Here is a 12,498-nt window from a genome sequence, read left to right as displayed (position 1 = left end):
CAGTCGCGTGTGAACCCCGTGTGCAGCCCCGTTGCAGCTGATGGCAAAGGCGCAGCCCCATGCATCCCAACTAAGTTTACACGCAGCTCACACGAGGCTTCCCAAACGACACCGCGCGCAACCGTCAGCTCCCGGCCGTGCACCGCGCCAACAGCCAGCTTCGCAGCCCCGCCATTTATAATATTGCCCCTGAACATTAATCGTCCTCGCAGCTGGCCGCCCGCACAACTACCCGCTCCCAGTCGCGTGCCGTGCCAACTATCAGCTCACCCCCAGCCCCCTGCACAGCTACCCTGCTCCCAGTCGCGTGCCGTGCCAACCGCCAGCGCAGCTCCCCTGTCATCCGTTAGCACTTGGGTGCAGTATCGTTGTGGATCCTATCATTTTGGAAGTTCGTTGGGAGTTGGGGCGGTTGCCGCCACGCTGTCACCGTACACAGCGCTCCTCTGCTGCTCACATCTAGAATCAGCAGGCAGTCAGCTGTCAGCACTCGGCACTTAAATGTCGCTGACGTGAGTAATGTCCACGCACTGTTTTACACACATACATACATACCCCTCATCCGTATCACTGCCGGACCTCCCTCCCGCCATGCGGCGCCATCAAAACGCCCAGTCGTCCCCGTCCTCCTCCTCCTCCGCCCGCACCGCCACGTGCAGCGGCTGCACACCCAGCAGGGCACCCACCGCCGCCACCGCATGCCGCGGCTGCAGCCCACCACCCCCAACCCCACCACCCCCACCACCGCCTCCACCTGCACGACCCCCTGCGGCAGTAGCAGGGCCGGGCGCCGCGTGGTGACCAGTGGCGGCAGTAGCAGGCCGCTGCTGCCTGTGCTGCTGCCGGGCCTCTTTACCATCCTCCTCCTCCTCCTCGTCGGCAAATGGCTCCTGCGTCTGCTCCTCCTCCTCCCCATCCTCGTCCTCGCCCTCCTGCCCGCCACCCGCCGTGCCGCCACCGGCGTACCATTCGCACGCAGCCTCGGCCTCCAGATCCACCCCCACACCTGCCTCCTCCTCCTCGTACCCGCCCCCAACGCCTGGACCGTAGTCTCCCACACCCGCCCTCGCACCCTCATCGTCCTCGCCATGCCAGGCAGCGCCGCCACCGTCTGTCTCCGCCTCCTCCACCGCCTCCTCCTCCTCCTCCACCACCTCCTCCTCCTCCTCCTCCGCCTCCCCCTCTTGCTCCCAATCCGGCCTCCGGCGCCCCCGCCGGCCGCGCGGGCGCCGCCCCACCCCACCTTGCCGCCGCCACCGCTCCCCGCCCCCCTGCCCCTCCTCCTCCTCGCCCTCACCACCCGGCCCATACCCAACATCTTGGTACCCGTATGCACCGCCGCCTCCGTGCTCCCACTCACGCCCACCACTGCCGCCATCGCCCTCGTCCTCCTCCTCCTCCGCCTGATCATGTCGCCAGCCGCCCTGCTCCTCCTCCTCTTCCCCATCCCATGGCTCTTCGTCTCCCCCCCACGGCTCTTCGCCTCCCTCCAGCCCCTCCCCGCCCCCAACACCACCACCCGCGCCTCCAAGCACCAGCACCTCAGCTCCCTCCTCCACCAACATCCCGTCTCCCGCCGCGCCCGCCTCCTCCCCCGCAAGCCCAGCACCACCGCCGCCGGCACGGCTTCGCTTGCGCCGCCGCCTGCCGCCGCCGGCACCACCGCCGCCGTCAGCAGTCGCCGCCGCACCAACCGCCATGTGGCGGTTGGAGATGTTGTCGTACATTGCTCCGTACAGGGCGTCCGACAGCTCGGCCTCGCCGCGGCAGTTGAGCCGCCGGCAGGCGTACGGCGCCAGATGGGGGTTGGCGGCGCGCCTGTACAAGTAGCACAACACGGCCCAGGCACCTGATGCGTATGGCAGTTGCCTTTGATGTGTGTCTGCGCGCCACACACACACACACACACACACACACACACACACACACACACACACACACACACACACACACCTGCGGGTTGCCCTGCTTCGTGCTCCCTAACGCACCTGCAAATGGCTGCCAGCGCGTCCGCCACCGCCGGCAGTGCCACATTGAGCCGGCACTCCAGGCGCCCCATCAGAAACGAACCCACGTGCAGCCCAACAACAGCAGCAGCGGCAGCAGCAGTAGCAGTGTCAGTAGCAGTAGCAGGGGCTGATGGTGCTGCTGCCGCAGCGGGCTGGGAGCTGTGGTGTGAAGGGCTGGGCGGGGCTGTGGCGGGGGTGTCGGGGGCGGTGTCGTGGCGGGTGTGTGTATGCGCGGCCACAGCGGCCCGGAGCTGCGCCTTGGCGTCTGCGAGGGCGCCCGCCAGCGCCGCCTGCACCAACTGATGCGGGGTTGGGAGAGAAGCAGGGAAGGGTTGTGTGTGTGCGTGTGTGTGTGTGCATGTGTGTATGTGTGTAAGGGATGGTCGTCCCCCCGGGGGGCTCGCAGGTAGTCGGCGGCTGGCCACACGCCACACCACCAACGACATCGCGGCCAACACCAGCAGCACCTCCCAACACGGGCAACCCGCCTGCCACACGCGCCGCCTCTCTCCCTTCACCCACCTGCGCCTCCAGCGCCGGCCCCAGTTGTGACAGGCGGCGCGGCAGGGGCCGGAAGCAGCCCGCGCCCTCCAGCCGCGTTTGCAGCGCTGTATGGGGTTGGGTTGGGGTTGGAAGCGGAATAAAATGGGTTTCTGTTACGGTATGAAAGCGCACGGAGGAAGGGCTTGGGACTGCAGCGCTGTGTGTTAGAGGCGGGAGAGCTATGTGTGTCACACGAGAGAGCACAGCGCAGGCGGAGACGGCCGGGCGTGTAGCGGCCTCACACCCTCACACCCTCTCCACAGCCCCCTGCAACCCTCTCCCCTCCCCTACCCCAGCTCCTCCCCCACCGGCCTGGCTCACCCTGCAGCGGCCTGCGGTCCGGGAAGGTGGTCAACACCAGGTGCGACAGCCCCCAGGGCGGCGGCGGCTCGACGGCGGTCAGGCCGCCCGTGTGGCCGTACGACACTGTGCCTACCGTAATATGAGGCCGCAGGGTGGGGTGGGGTGGGAGGGTGGGTGGGATGGTTTATGGGGTGGGGTTATTTGCCCGAGCCCAACGATTAGGTCCCAATATGGTAGGAAAGGAATCGTCGCCACGTGGGTGGGGCGGGGCGTGTGTGAGCGTGCCTCATGGACGGCGGCTGTCATGGCGCCCCCAACAGCACTGGGGCCATGGCGCACTCGCTCCGCCAAGCACACTCATTCGCTTATTCACGCACCCACCCAGGCCGCCGCCGCCGCAGGTGACGTCCACCAGCCGCAGCCCGTACTCCTCCCACGGCACTGCGGGAGCGGGAGCGTGATCACGAGCCGGTCGGTCGGTCGGTCGGTCGGTCGGTCGGGTATGGGTGGGTGAGTGGGTGCGGGGGTTCGTGACGGTTGGGTCACCACACAGTCAACACGCAGGGCGCACTGGCAGTGACCGGGAGGTTGTCAAAAGCACATGCACACCCACAGGCTGTGAACACCCACAACCCAGTGCGCACGCACCTCTCCACATGCCCCGCTGTGCGGGCTCCGACGCCTCCGCCGGCGCCCCCTCCGCCGCCACACACAGCCGCGCCACCCGCACCACACCGCCACTGAGCGCCGCGCCGCGCCGCCGCCGCCGCGCGCCGCCGCTGCCGCCGCCGCCCCTGGGCTCCGAATCGGCGGTGGTGATGGCGGCGGCCGGCAGGCAGACCACTGCGGCCTGTAAGTACGCGCGCGTGTCAGGAAAGCACAACGGCAGCCTGTCAACACCGTGCATGCAAGGTGAATGTGCGTGTGTGTGTGTGTGTGTGTGTGTGTGTGTGTGTGTGTGTGTGTGTGTGTGTGTGTGTGTGTGTGTGTGTGTGTGTGTGTGTGTGTGTGTGTGTGTGTGTGTGTGTGTGTGTGTGTGTGTGTGTGTGTGTGTGTGTGTGAACATCGCAGAAGGACAGGACCCCTCGACATCACCACCATGATCCCTACCAGAGCGTCCATTCCCATGCCCAACCCCAGCCGCCACACGCACCTGTGCGAACCAACGCAGCCGCAGCTCCTCGCCCTCCTCCACAGCGCCACCTCCGCCGCCCCCCACACGGCCGCCCTCTCCCGCCCTTGACCCCAACTGCACCATCCTCGCGCCGTCCCCGTCCTCGTCCTCGTTGCCAAGGGCGGCGGCCCCTTCCTCGCCACCCATCTGGCACCGCTGCTGCTGCTTCCGCCTCGCTCTCCGCCGCCGCCGCCGCCTGGCCTCCGCCTTCTCCGCCTGCTGCTCCTCCTTGTGCTCCTCCTCCTCCTCCTCCTCCTCATCATCATCATCATCCCACGCTTCCGGCCGCGGCTGCTGCTGCGGCTGCCTCAGCAGCAGTCTGACCTGCGCCCGCCCCAGAGCCCGCGGCACCACCGCCACCACACTGCAAGCCCCCAGCAGGTGCCTCGGCGGCGGCGGCGGCGGCGCTGCCAGCGGCAGCGGCGGGGATGATGACGCCAGGGGGCCAGCCGGCGGCTCTTTGGGTGTGGAGGCGGCGGCGGCCGCCATGGGTCGATCACCAGCGCCCTCACTCCCAGCCGCCGCCGGCTCCGATGTCGCCGACAACAGCAGCTGCTGCCCCGCTCCATGCCCCCGTTCCTCCCGCTGCCCCTCCCCCTCCTCTTGCCGCTGCAGCTGCTGCAGGCTGCTAGCGACCAGTGTGTCCGCCACCGCCGCCCTCAGCTGCTCCGTCAGCCGGTCCGCCACCGAGCCCAGTCCCGATTCGTCCTCCTCCTCCCCCTCGCCCTCTTCCTCTTCATTGCCGGCCTCACTTCCCTCGCCAACCCCAACATTCCCGGTTCCACCACCGCCCGCTGCTGCTGTTGCTGCTGCTGCATAACCAACAGTGTCTGCGTTGCCGCCGCCGCCGCTGCTGTGCGGGCCTGCGCGCTCACCGCCGGCCGCGGCGCCGCGCTGCTGCGACTGCCGCTGCTGCTGCAATCGCGACAGCCGCCGCTCAAAATTTTGCTCGTCGCCAGCAGCGACAGCAGTAGCTGCAGCAGTAGCAGCTGCAGGGGGCCGGCGGACTCGGCTGCTGTGCTGCAGCCACTCGCTCGGCGCGGCGGCAAGGCGCTCAAAAAGGGCGGCAAGCGCGGGAGAGGCCGGCTGATGCTGCATGCCTCCAGCTGCTACAACCACCTAGCCAAGTGTGCACATTCCTGGTGTTTTATTACAAAGCCGTGCCGGGTCCTTCAGGTCACTACCCCACCAGTTTGGGCCGCGCCGGGTCATGAGCTCTGGCTCGTGTAGGCGCCCGCCCTAGACCCCAACACGCACGCACGCCAACCTACAAAGCCTCAACTTGCCACGCCCCGTCCGCCTTCACCCGCCCTCCCCCCCTCGCGTGCGGAACGCCCGCAACTACAACTTCCCCCAGGCTCTACGGCGCAGAACTGCACAGACGCACAGAGGCCTTGCAAAACCCCCGGCCGCGTTACTTACTGGATGGCCTGCTTGCTACCTTCCTTGGCGTGACCCGCCACCACCGCCGCCTCCGCCGCCGCGCCTCCCAAATGCAACCCCTTCAACATTTTTGGGCTGAGCCCCCTGAGCGAAGCGAACCAGGGGGGGGGCGAAGCCCCCCAGGATTGCCCCTGTCCGTGCCTGCCTGCCTGCCTGCCTGCCTGCCTGCCTGCCTGCCTGCCTGCCTGCCTGCCTGCGTTGACAAAAAGTGCCAAACTGGCGCAAACCGCGAGCGCCACGTATTACTAATTGCTATTCCCTATTGTAGAAAAATAGGCGGCAGGGAAAACTCGGCTGGAGCGAGAAGCGACCTCGCGAGTCCATGGACATCTTGACTTTCGTGGCGTGGCGGCACAGCCCACTTTTCCCTTGCGAGGGAGAGCCACCTTTTCTTGTTCGTCGCCTTCAGCCTGTACCGTACGTCACCACACCCGTGTCACCAGCCGTACTCTGTATCCTATGTATGCATGTGAACCCGTACCGTACCGTGTACGTGTGCGCGTAAGGCAGTAGAACCAATGCTCAGCAATGCGTGCGTGCACGGACGAAAATCCAGGAGAACTATGAGAAGGCATGTGTTGTTCTTCTTTCACAGGGCAGTAGGGCCCCACCAACTTGCTTGCGGCTAGCCAAAAGGTGAAATCTCATGTCCGTACATATAAGACGAATTAAGGAATATAAGGCAATAAACAACAGGATTGAGGAGCATATCGCACGTTGCGTGCAAGTGATAGCAAGAAAGACCAGGGGAACCCTCAGGGGAACCCCTGGGAAAGGCCATCTGGATGCATCTGCTTGAATGAGTGTCCCTGTGTGCGTGCAGCTAGGATTGCGCCACACCCGCAGGTGCCTTTGTCAACAAGTGCACTAGTGTGTGTGGTCGTGTCCCTAGCTGGAATGGGACACTGAACGCGTTTTCGCGCTCCAATAATAAGAATGTGAGAAAACTGCTGCATGCGTAGATCAGGTAAGGGCCCCGCGGTATGTAGGCCCCCCAAACATTAACATGTGTTCCAACCATCGCTGCTCATGTCTATACACCTCCACCCATCTGCCTGCTTCCTTCACACCACACAGCGCGCAAGTCCTGACCGTGCGGGTTAGTTGTGGCGCCTCCGGCAGCAGCAGCACCGGCAGCACCAGCGGCAACAGCGGGTAGGTAGGCAGGCTCGGGCGGGTCGAGGCTAGGCCGGCGGGCTAGGGCGGGTTAGGGCGGGTTAGGGCGGGCTGTGCGACTCTCGCTCCTCGCCATTGATCGCCACTACTCACAGCAAGCCGCCGCCGCCGCTTCCGCTGGCGGCCCAAAGCTGCCGCTGCCCCCAACCGCCGCCGCCAACGATCGAGCACCTCCCATCCCACCCCACCAGTAGTAGTGCCGCCTGTCTAGGCGGCGCAGCAGTAGTTGACAATCCTGCCGCAGCCGCACCAGCCGTAGACGTTGGTGATGCAGCGGCAGCAGCCTGAGAGAGCGAGGCAGCACACGGCACATACGGTACACATGACGTACGCGGCTGGCGGCGGCGGCGGCGGGTGGGTGGAGCGAGATAGGACTAAAGCTGGCGGTGGCAAAGTAAGGCGAGCGAAGCAAGAGCCCAAATAACCCACTGCTGCTGCACGCACGTACACATGTGCCGAGGCCTGCCGCACACATCACGCACTCGCCAAACACGCGGAGCTCGACGTGCAACCCTTCCCGCGTTTCGTTCCCCTGCTCCCACAAACACACACACACACGGAACAGCAGCTAGCGCGCTGCCTTCTTCTAGCTACCGGTACCCACCTGTGGGGTTCTTGGACGCGAAGCCGGAGAGCGATGACGAGGCAAAGCCGCAGCCGGATATGGCGGCATTCACACATTCCTGGGGAGCGGAGCCAAGGAGGGAGGGGGGTTGTGGGATTCAGGAAGTGGGAACCGGGTAAGAAAGGGCAGCGGAAAGGCAGGAGGGGGAGCAAGCGGCGCATTTTGATGCCTCCCGTCCTATTACCCTCCCATTCCTCTCCCCTCCCTCTCCTTCTCCCTCTCCCTTTCCCTTTCCCTTTCCCTCTCCCTTTCCTGCCCACCGCCCCGGCCCGCTGCCCCGGCCGCCGTTGGAGGGCACACACGTGGCAGTCCCACCTGCGTGCGCCAAGCGTCAACCCCAACGCTCCCAAAGCCCTGCCCACGCCCCCCCTCCACAACCCGCTTCAACCTTTCACACACAGACCCCTAAACACACACACACACACACACACACACACACACATACACACAGTCGCACCGAGTTGGACACGCTCTTCCAGCAGGTGCTGTAAGCGCTGCTGGTGGCGGCGCCGCATTGGCCGTAGAACACGTCACGAGACGCAAAAAACACGGGCGTCGAGCAGCTCTGGCAACACGTGGCCCCGCCGCCGCCACCAACCGCAATGCCACCGCCGCCATAACCGCCGTACACACCGCCAAAACCGCCGCCGGGAATCGTGGTAACCGGCGGCGTGGTGCTCGGGCGCGGCGGGCGCACAACAAAACTGTACGATAGATCCAGCGACCGCCAGAACGTGAGGGAGCAGTACGACGAACGGCCGGCGTCCTGCCACTCGTCGTACACCCGGCTTTGGAGCCAGGTCATGAAGTCGGATCCGGACCCGCTGCCGCTCTTGTTTAGGCAGATGGTGGCGTTGCCGAGCGCCGCCGGCGGCAGGCGCGGGGAGAGCGGGATGCGAACTGCGGGCCTGGAGCGATCCTCATTGGGATGCCGTACACGGATCCAGTCTGGAGCCAGGCACAGAGGCGTGTGTGGAGGTGGTAGATAGGGTGCGTTGGGAAGGGAGCGAGGCGGAGGTGTGTGTGGGGACATGGGGTGAGGCACTGCAACAGGGCATTGCGTGCAGCAGTGTAGGAGCGGGGAAGGAAGCCGTAGCGAACGTGTGTGCCCGCCTAGATAGCTCTCACGCCTACACTGCCGCGGCGGGCTAGCTACCTAGCTGCACGGCGTCACTCACCAGCCAGCCAAGCCGGGAGCAAACCCTGGCACCTACCCCAGTCCACACCCCACCACACACGCGCGATCCAACCTACACATCCCCATATCCCCACACACCCCAACCTCCAACCCCACGCTCCCGGAACCCTCACAGGCTCACCGAAGGGCCACCTGCGGCCGTTGACCAGCACGAACCCGGGCCGCACCATGTCCTCAAAGGGGCCGGCGAAGTCGGCGCCGAAGAGGATCCGGAGCTCCGCCGCCGCCTCAGCCGAGGCGAGAGCCGCGGGGCTGCACGCCCCTGCGGCTGTGGCTGCTGCTGGGGCTGGTGTGGGTGTGGGTGCTGGTACTGGGGTTGGGGTGGGTGTGGTTGCTGAGGCGGGGGGCTCTGAGGCGTCGGACGGGGGCGGCGGGGGTGTGGTGCCGGCGCGGGGGCGCACGTTGAAGCAGATGAGGTCGCGGTCCGCCTGCAGGCGCCAAGCGAGGCAGACATAGGCAGCAGGGCAGGAGTGGCGCGGGACTGTGGTTGTGCTTGTCCATGTCGCTCGTTGGAACGCTTCGCTGGACCGCCACCACCCCACGCTTACGTGCTTGCCCCAACCTCTCCGCCTGCGGCATGCAGCACGTGCCAATACCTTCGCGCCCTCCCGCCCCACGGACAACCCCCCCATACACACACACACACACATACACACACACACACACACACACACACACACACACACACACACACACACACACACACACACACACACACGCATACACGCTCTGCACCCGCCGCCTACCGTGACGGCTGAGTCCTGGATGTCCATCTCCCACGGCAGCGCGCCGCACGCCGCCGCATCCTCCGCCGCACACGTGCGGTACGGCCGCGGCCCCAACCGCCAACCAAAACGCGGCGCATAGGCGCGGTACAACTGCCCCAGCTCGTCCTCACTCAACGATCTGTTGTACAGCAGTACAACCGCCAGCTCCCCGCGCAACGGCCCCACGTGAAGGCTGTTGTGCCGCACCAGTTCGACGTCGAGTGGCGGTTGCTCATCCCACTCCTGGACGAGCGTCATGTCGTAACCGTCGTATGGCGCCGCCGCCGTACCGCTACCGCCGCCGCCAGCTGGCCGCCGTACATTGGGGCTGACGTACAGCGCGCCGGAGCGCCCGCCGTCGTGTCGCGTGAAGGCCTGCATCGCCCACTTGCCGTACGGGGCTGCAAACCCCTCATTGGCGGCCGCGCCGTAGCCGCCATCCCGCCGGAAACCCACGACATAGCTGCTTGCGTCAGCGGTTGGTTTCCACATCTGCGTGTCGAGCGCCGGGCCCATGTGGAATTCGCCGCCGCTCGCCAGCTTCAACTCCACCAGCCGCTGCCCCGCCAGATCCGCATCATCCGCGCCGCCGCCCTCCGCCGCCGGATCGGCGGTTGGCGCCGCCAGGCGCGAAACCGTCACAACCGTAAAACCGGCGGCGGAGCCGCCGGGAAAGGACGGCACGTCCGTGTCCAGCCGCCCCCGTCAGCTGCTGCCGTCGAGCAGCATGCTGGACTGCGGCCACCCACTGCTTGCAAGTCGGCCGCGGCACTCGCCGTCAAAGATGAAGGCCTGGTAAGTCGTATGGAGCGGGTTGCGCTGGCTGTACGGCAGCGGCATGCGCCAGAGGCCCCATCTGCAAAGAGTGGTGATGGCGATGGTGGAGCGTCACGTTGAGGGGCAGGCAGTGCTGGAGCCATGTCAGGAGCGACACAGGAAGTTAAGACCATGTTCACCGTGCAACGATGCTTGGGCACTTGGGTAAAGGGAGGACGGCGGGACGTTGCGGCAAGTCAAGGATGGAGCAGCCACTCCCGTCCTCCCAACCTCTCCTGCATGTCAAACGCACACACGCCTCCTGGGCACGAACCCCAGCCGCGCACTTCCCGACCTCCCTCCTCGCTTTCTCCCCTCCCTCCCGCCCGACCCACATCGCGTCGTCGTAGTAGTACTCCAGATCCAGGTCGTACGGCCCCAGCGGCCCCCCCACGGCCCGTGGGTCGTCTGCGGGGAACAGGGTTCGTGCCTGCGACCACCACAGGTCGCTGATCTCGGCGTCAAAGTGGACCGCCTCGGGCTGGAGGGCCGTGTCCAGCAGGCCTGTAGGTGGGTAGGGCGGGGTGGGGTGGGGTGGGGGTTGTAGATACCAGCCCACACTGAACCGAACCCAATGCAGGAGATCGAGGGTGTGTCTGTGTGGTGGAGTCTCCGTTCGTGGAGGACGGAGTGGCTAGATCACAGCAGTGGTTAGTAAGAAGGGGAGGGAGGTGCGTGCTTTGGGGGAGGGTGCATGGGTGAGATGGGCAGGACCGGATGGAGTGCCACGGGGTTGTGTGAGGTTGGGGAGCCGTGTGGGGTCTGCTGGGCGGGGCGAGGATGAGGTTGGCGTGCACGCAAAGCTGGGGTAAAGCTAAGCTGTCCTGGCGACCTGGCGTGCACCGTGTACACACTGAACAGCAGGGGACAGGGGCTGCCGACTGGCTGGTGTGTGGGCTTGGGCACAGCACTCACTTGGAGGTGTTTCCTGCGAGTTGGGCGGTGGCGGCGGCGGTGGCGGCGGCGGCGGTGTGGAAGGACCCTCTGGGGGAAACACCGCGGGCGGCGGTGGCCGCAAGGGGTTCGGGGGAGGAGGCGGCGGAGGCGGCGGCGGGGGCGGCGGAGGCGGCGGGGGAGCCGGGGGACGGGTTGCGCCGCACAGCACAGTCGCAAGGGAGTTGCACACGCCGTACGCCCAGTCCATGTACACTGCCGTACATTCGGCCAGTGACGTAGCGCCGGGGGGGCACCTGGCGGTCGGGGCGGGGGAGGGGGGCATGGGTTGGCGTGCGTGGCGGGCAGCGCAGTTGCAGCAGTTGGAGCTACTACGTTACTCGCAACTGCGGAACCCCGTAGGGCGGTCAGAGTCAAGTCGTGCTCCGCCCTCCCCATCCATCACCCTCGCCGCCCCTCTCCCACCTCCCTCGGATCCCGCGCCTCCCGCTCCCCCCTTCTCACCGCAGGTCGGTAACCACACGGAGGTTGTGCAGGGCGCTGCTGCCCGTCCACGGCACATTGGGCACACTGCCCCACGGCAGCTCGCCGCCATCCCCATCCCCATCCCCATCCCCGCCGCCGCCGCTCCCAATGTGCGGCACCGCCGCCACGCCGCCGGAGCCAAAGCCCGCGCCGCGGCACGCCAGCGCCGCCGCCGTGTCGCTCCAGTGGTCAGGCAGACACACCGGCACCAGCTGCGGCGTGAGCCGCGGCACCGCCGCCCACACATAGCCGGGTCCGGGGGCGAGCTCCACCGGGGTGTTTTCGAGGCTGAGGTTGAAGGGGCGCCAGCGCGGGGGCCCCCCGCGCGGAGCCAGGTAGCGCAGCGCGACCAGCGATGTGATATAGGCGCCGGGGATGGGCACCGCGCGCGGGAGAGACTCGGGCAGCGGGCTGGGCGGCTCCGGCGAGGGCGGGATAAGCGTTATATCGAGACCGCCATCCACGACTGTTGAGGATGGGGATGTGCGCACGCGGAGCGAGTTGAGTTTCGTGTTCATTTGCAACCTGCGGCAGTCGTTAACCTCAGGAGCAGCTTTAGCTACCCGAGGTATATTTCAGTCGTTGTCTTACGTTGTGTTAGCGATAGGCGGAAGAAGACCAGGTTTGCGAGCAGAACAGCCAGGACTCGCAGCTTGGTCCTGCGACTCGTTGGCGTGCAGCCTCGACCCTGCCCCATTTATGCAAAATTAGCGCTTACATGCAATAATTAGAAGCCAGTGCCATCAAGTATACTTGGGCGCTGTCGGCGACGTCTGGCCACGCTTAAATTTGGGATCCATTTCAGGGTTTCGAGAGCTGTAGGACTCCCGAGGCGATGCGCCTTGCACAAAGTTGTGTGTATGCCCTTGCTTCTTCGATAGTCCGCGGTTTTGGAGCTGGGCGCTCCTGAACTCTCCCATACATGACGGGCGCACAGCCTGAGCCGTCCGACTTCAACAACCCCACCCCCCTTTGGACCAACTCCTCAACCACCGACGTTCTTCCGCCCAGCAATTCGCAGCCGA

At 66.0% G+C, this 12,498-nt stretch overlaps 3 protein-coding genes across 3 annotated transcripts; all 3 read right to left on the bottom strand.

Annotated features, from left to right (window-relative positions):
• Window positions 1-64: 64 nt before the first annotated feature.
• CHLRE_12g507000v5 (uncharacterized protein) lies at window positions 65-5,272 on the bottom strand. Its single transcript, XM_043068165.1, has 7 exons — window positions 4,009-5,272; window positions 3,504-3,705; window positions 3,237-3,296; window positions 2,874-2,984; window positions 2,532-2,617; window positions 1,989-2,308; window positions 65-1,818 (listed from the first exon to the last, which is right to left on the bottom strand). Exons 1-7 carry the CDS (start codon window positions 5,125-5,127, stop codon window positions 603-605), a joined length of 3,114 nt encoding a protein of 1,037 aa, XP_042918198.1. The 5' UTR covers window positions 5,128-5,272; the 3' UTR covers window positions 65-602.
• A 458-nt stretch (window positions 5,273-5,730) lies between these two features.
• Window positions 5,731-9,852, bottom strand: CHLRE_12g507001v5 (uncharacterized protein). The gene is made up of 5 exons (XM_043068166.1): window positions 9,218-9,852; window positions 8,593-8,899; window positions 7,731-8,221; window positions 7,253-7,331; window positions 5,731-6,932 (listed from the first exon to the last, which is right to left on the bottom strand). Exons 1-5 carry the CDS (start codon window positions 9,728-9,730, stop codon window positions 6,856-6,858), a joined length of 1,467 nt encoding a protein of 488 aa, XP_042918197.1. The 5' UTR covers window positions 9,731-9,852; the 3' UTR covers window positions 5,731-6,855.
• Window positions 9,853-9,910: 58 nt separating this feature from the next.
• On the bottom strand, window positions 9,911-12,382 carry CHLRE_12g507002v5 (uncharacterized protein). The gene is made up of 5 exons (XM_043068167.1): window positions 12,065-12,382; window positions 11,453-11,939; window positions 10,970-11,244; window positions 10,390-10,558; window positions 9,911-10,094 (listed from the first exon to the last, which is right to left on the bottom strand). Exons 1-5 carry the CDS (start codon window positions 12,168-12,170, stop codon window positions 9,944-9,946), a joined length of 1,188 nt encoding a protein of 395 aa, XP_042918196.1. The 5' UTR covers window positions 12,171-12,382; the 3' UTR covers window positions 9,911-9,943.
• Window positions 12,383-12,498: the final 116 nt, after the last annotated feature.

The sequence above is a fragment of the Chlamydomonas reinhardtii genome, chromosome 12 (genome assembly GCF_000002595.2).
Source record: "Chlamydomonas reinhardtii strain CC-503 cw92 mt+ chromosome 12, whole genome shotgun sequence".
NCBI lineage: Eukaryota > Viridiplantae > Chlorophyta > Chlorophyceae > Chlamydomonadales > Chlamydomonadaceae > Chlamydomonas > Chlamydomonas reinhardtii.
Note: the sequence above shows the minus strand (reverse complement) of the source record. Positions and strands in the feature narration are given on the sequence as shown.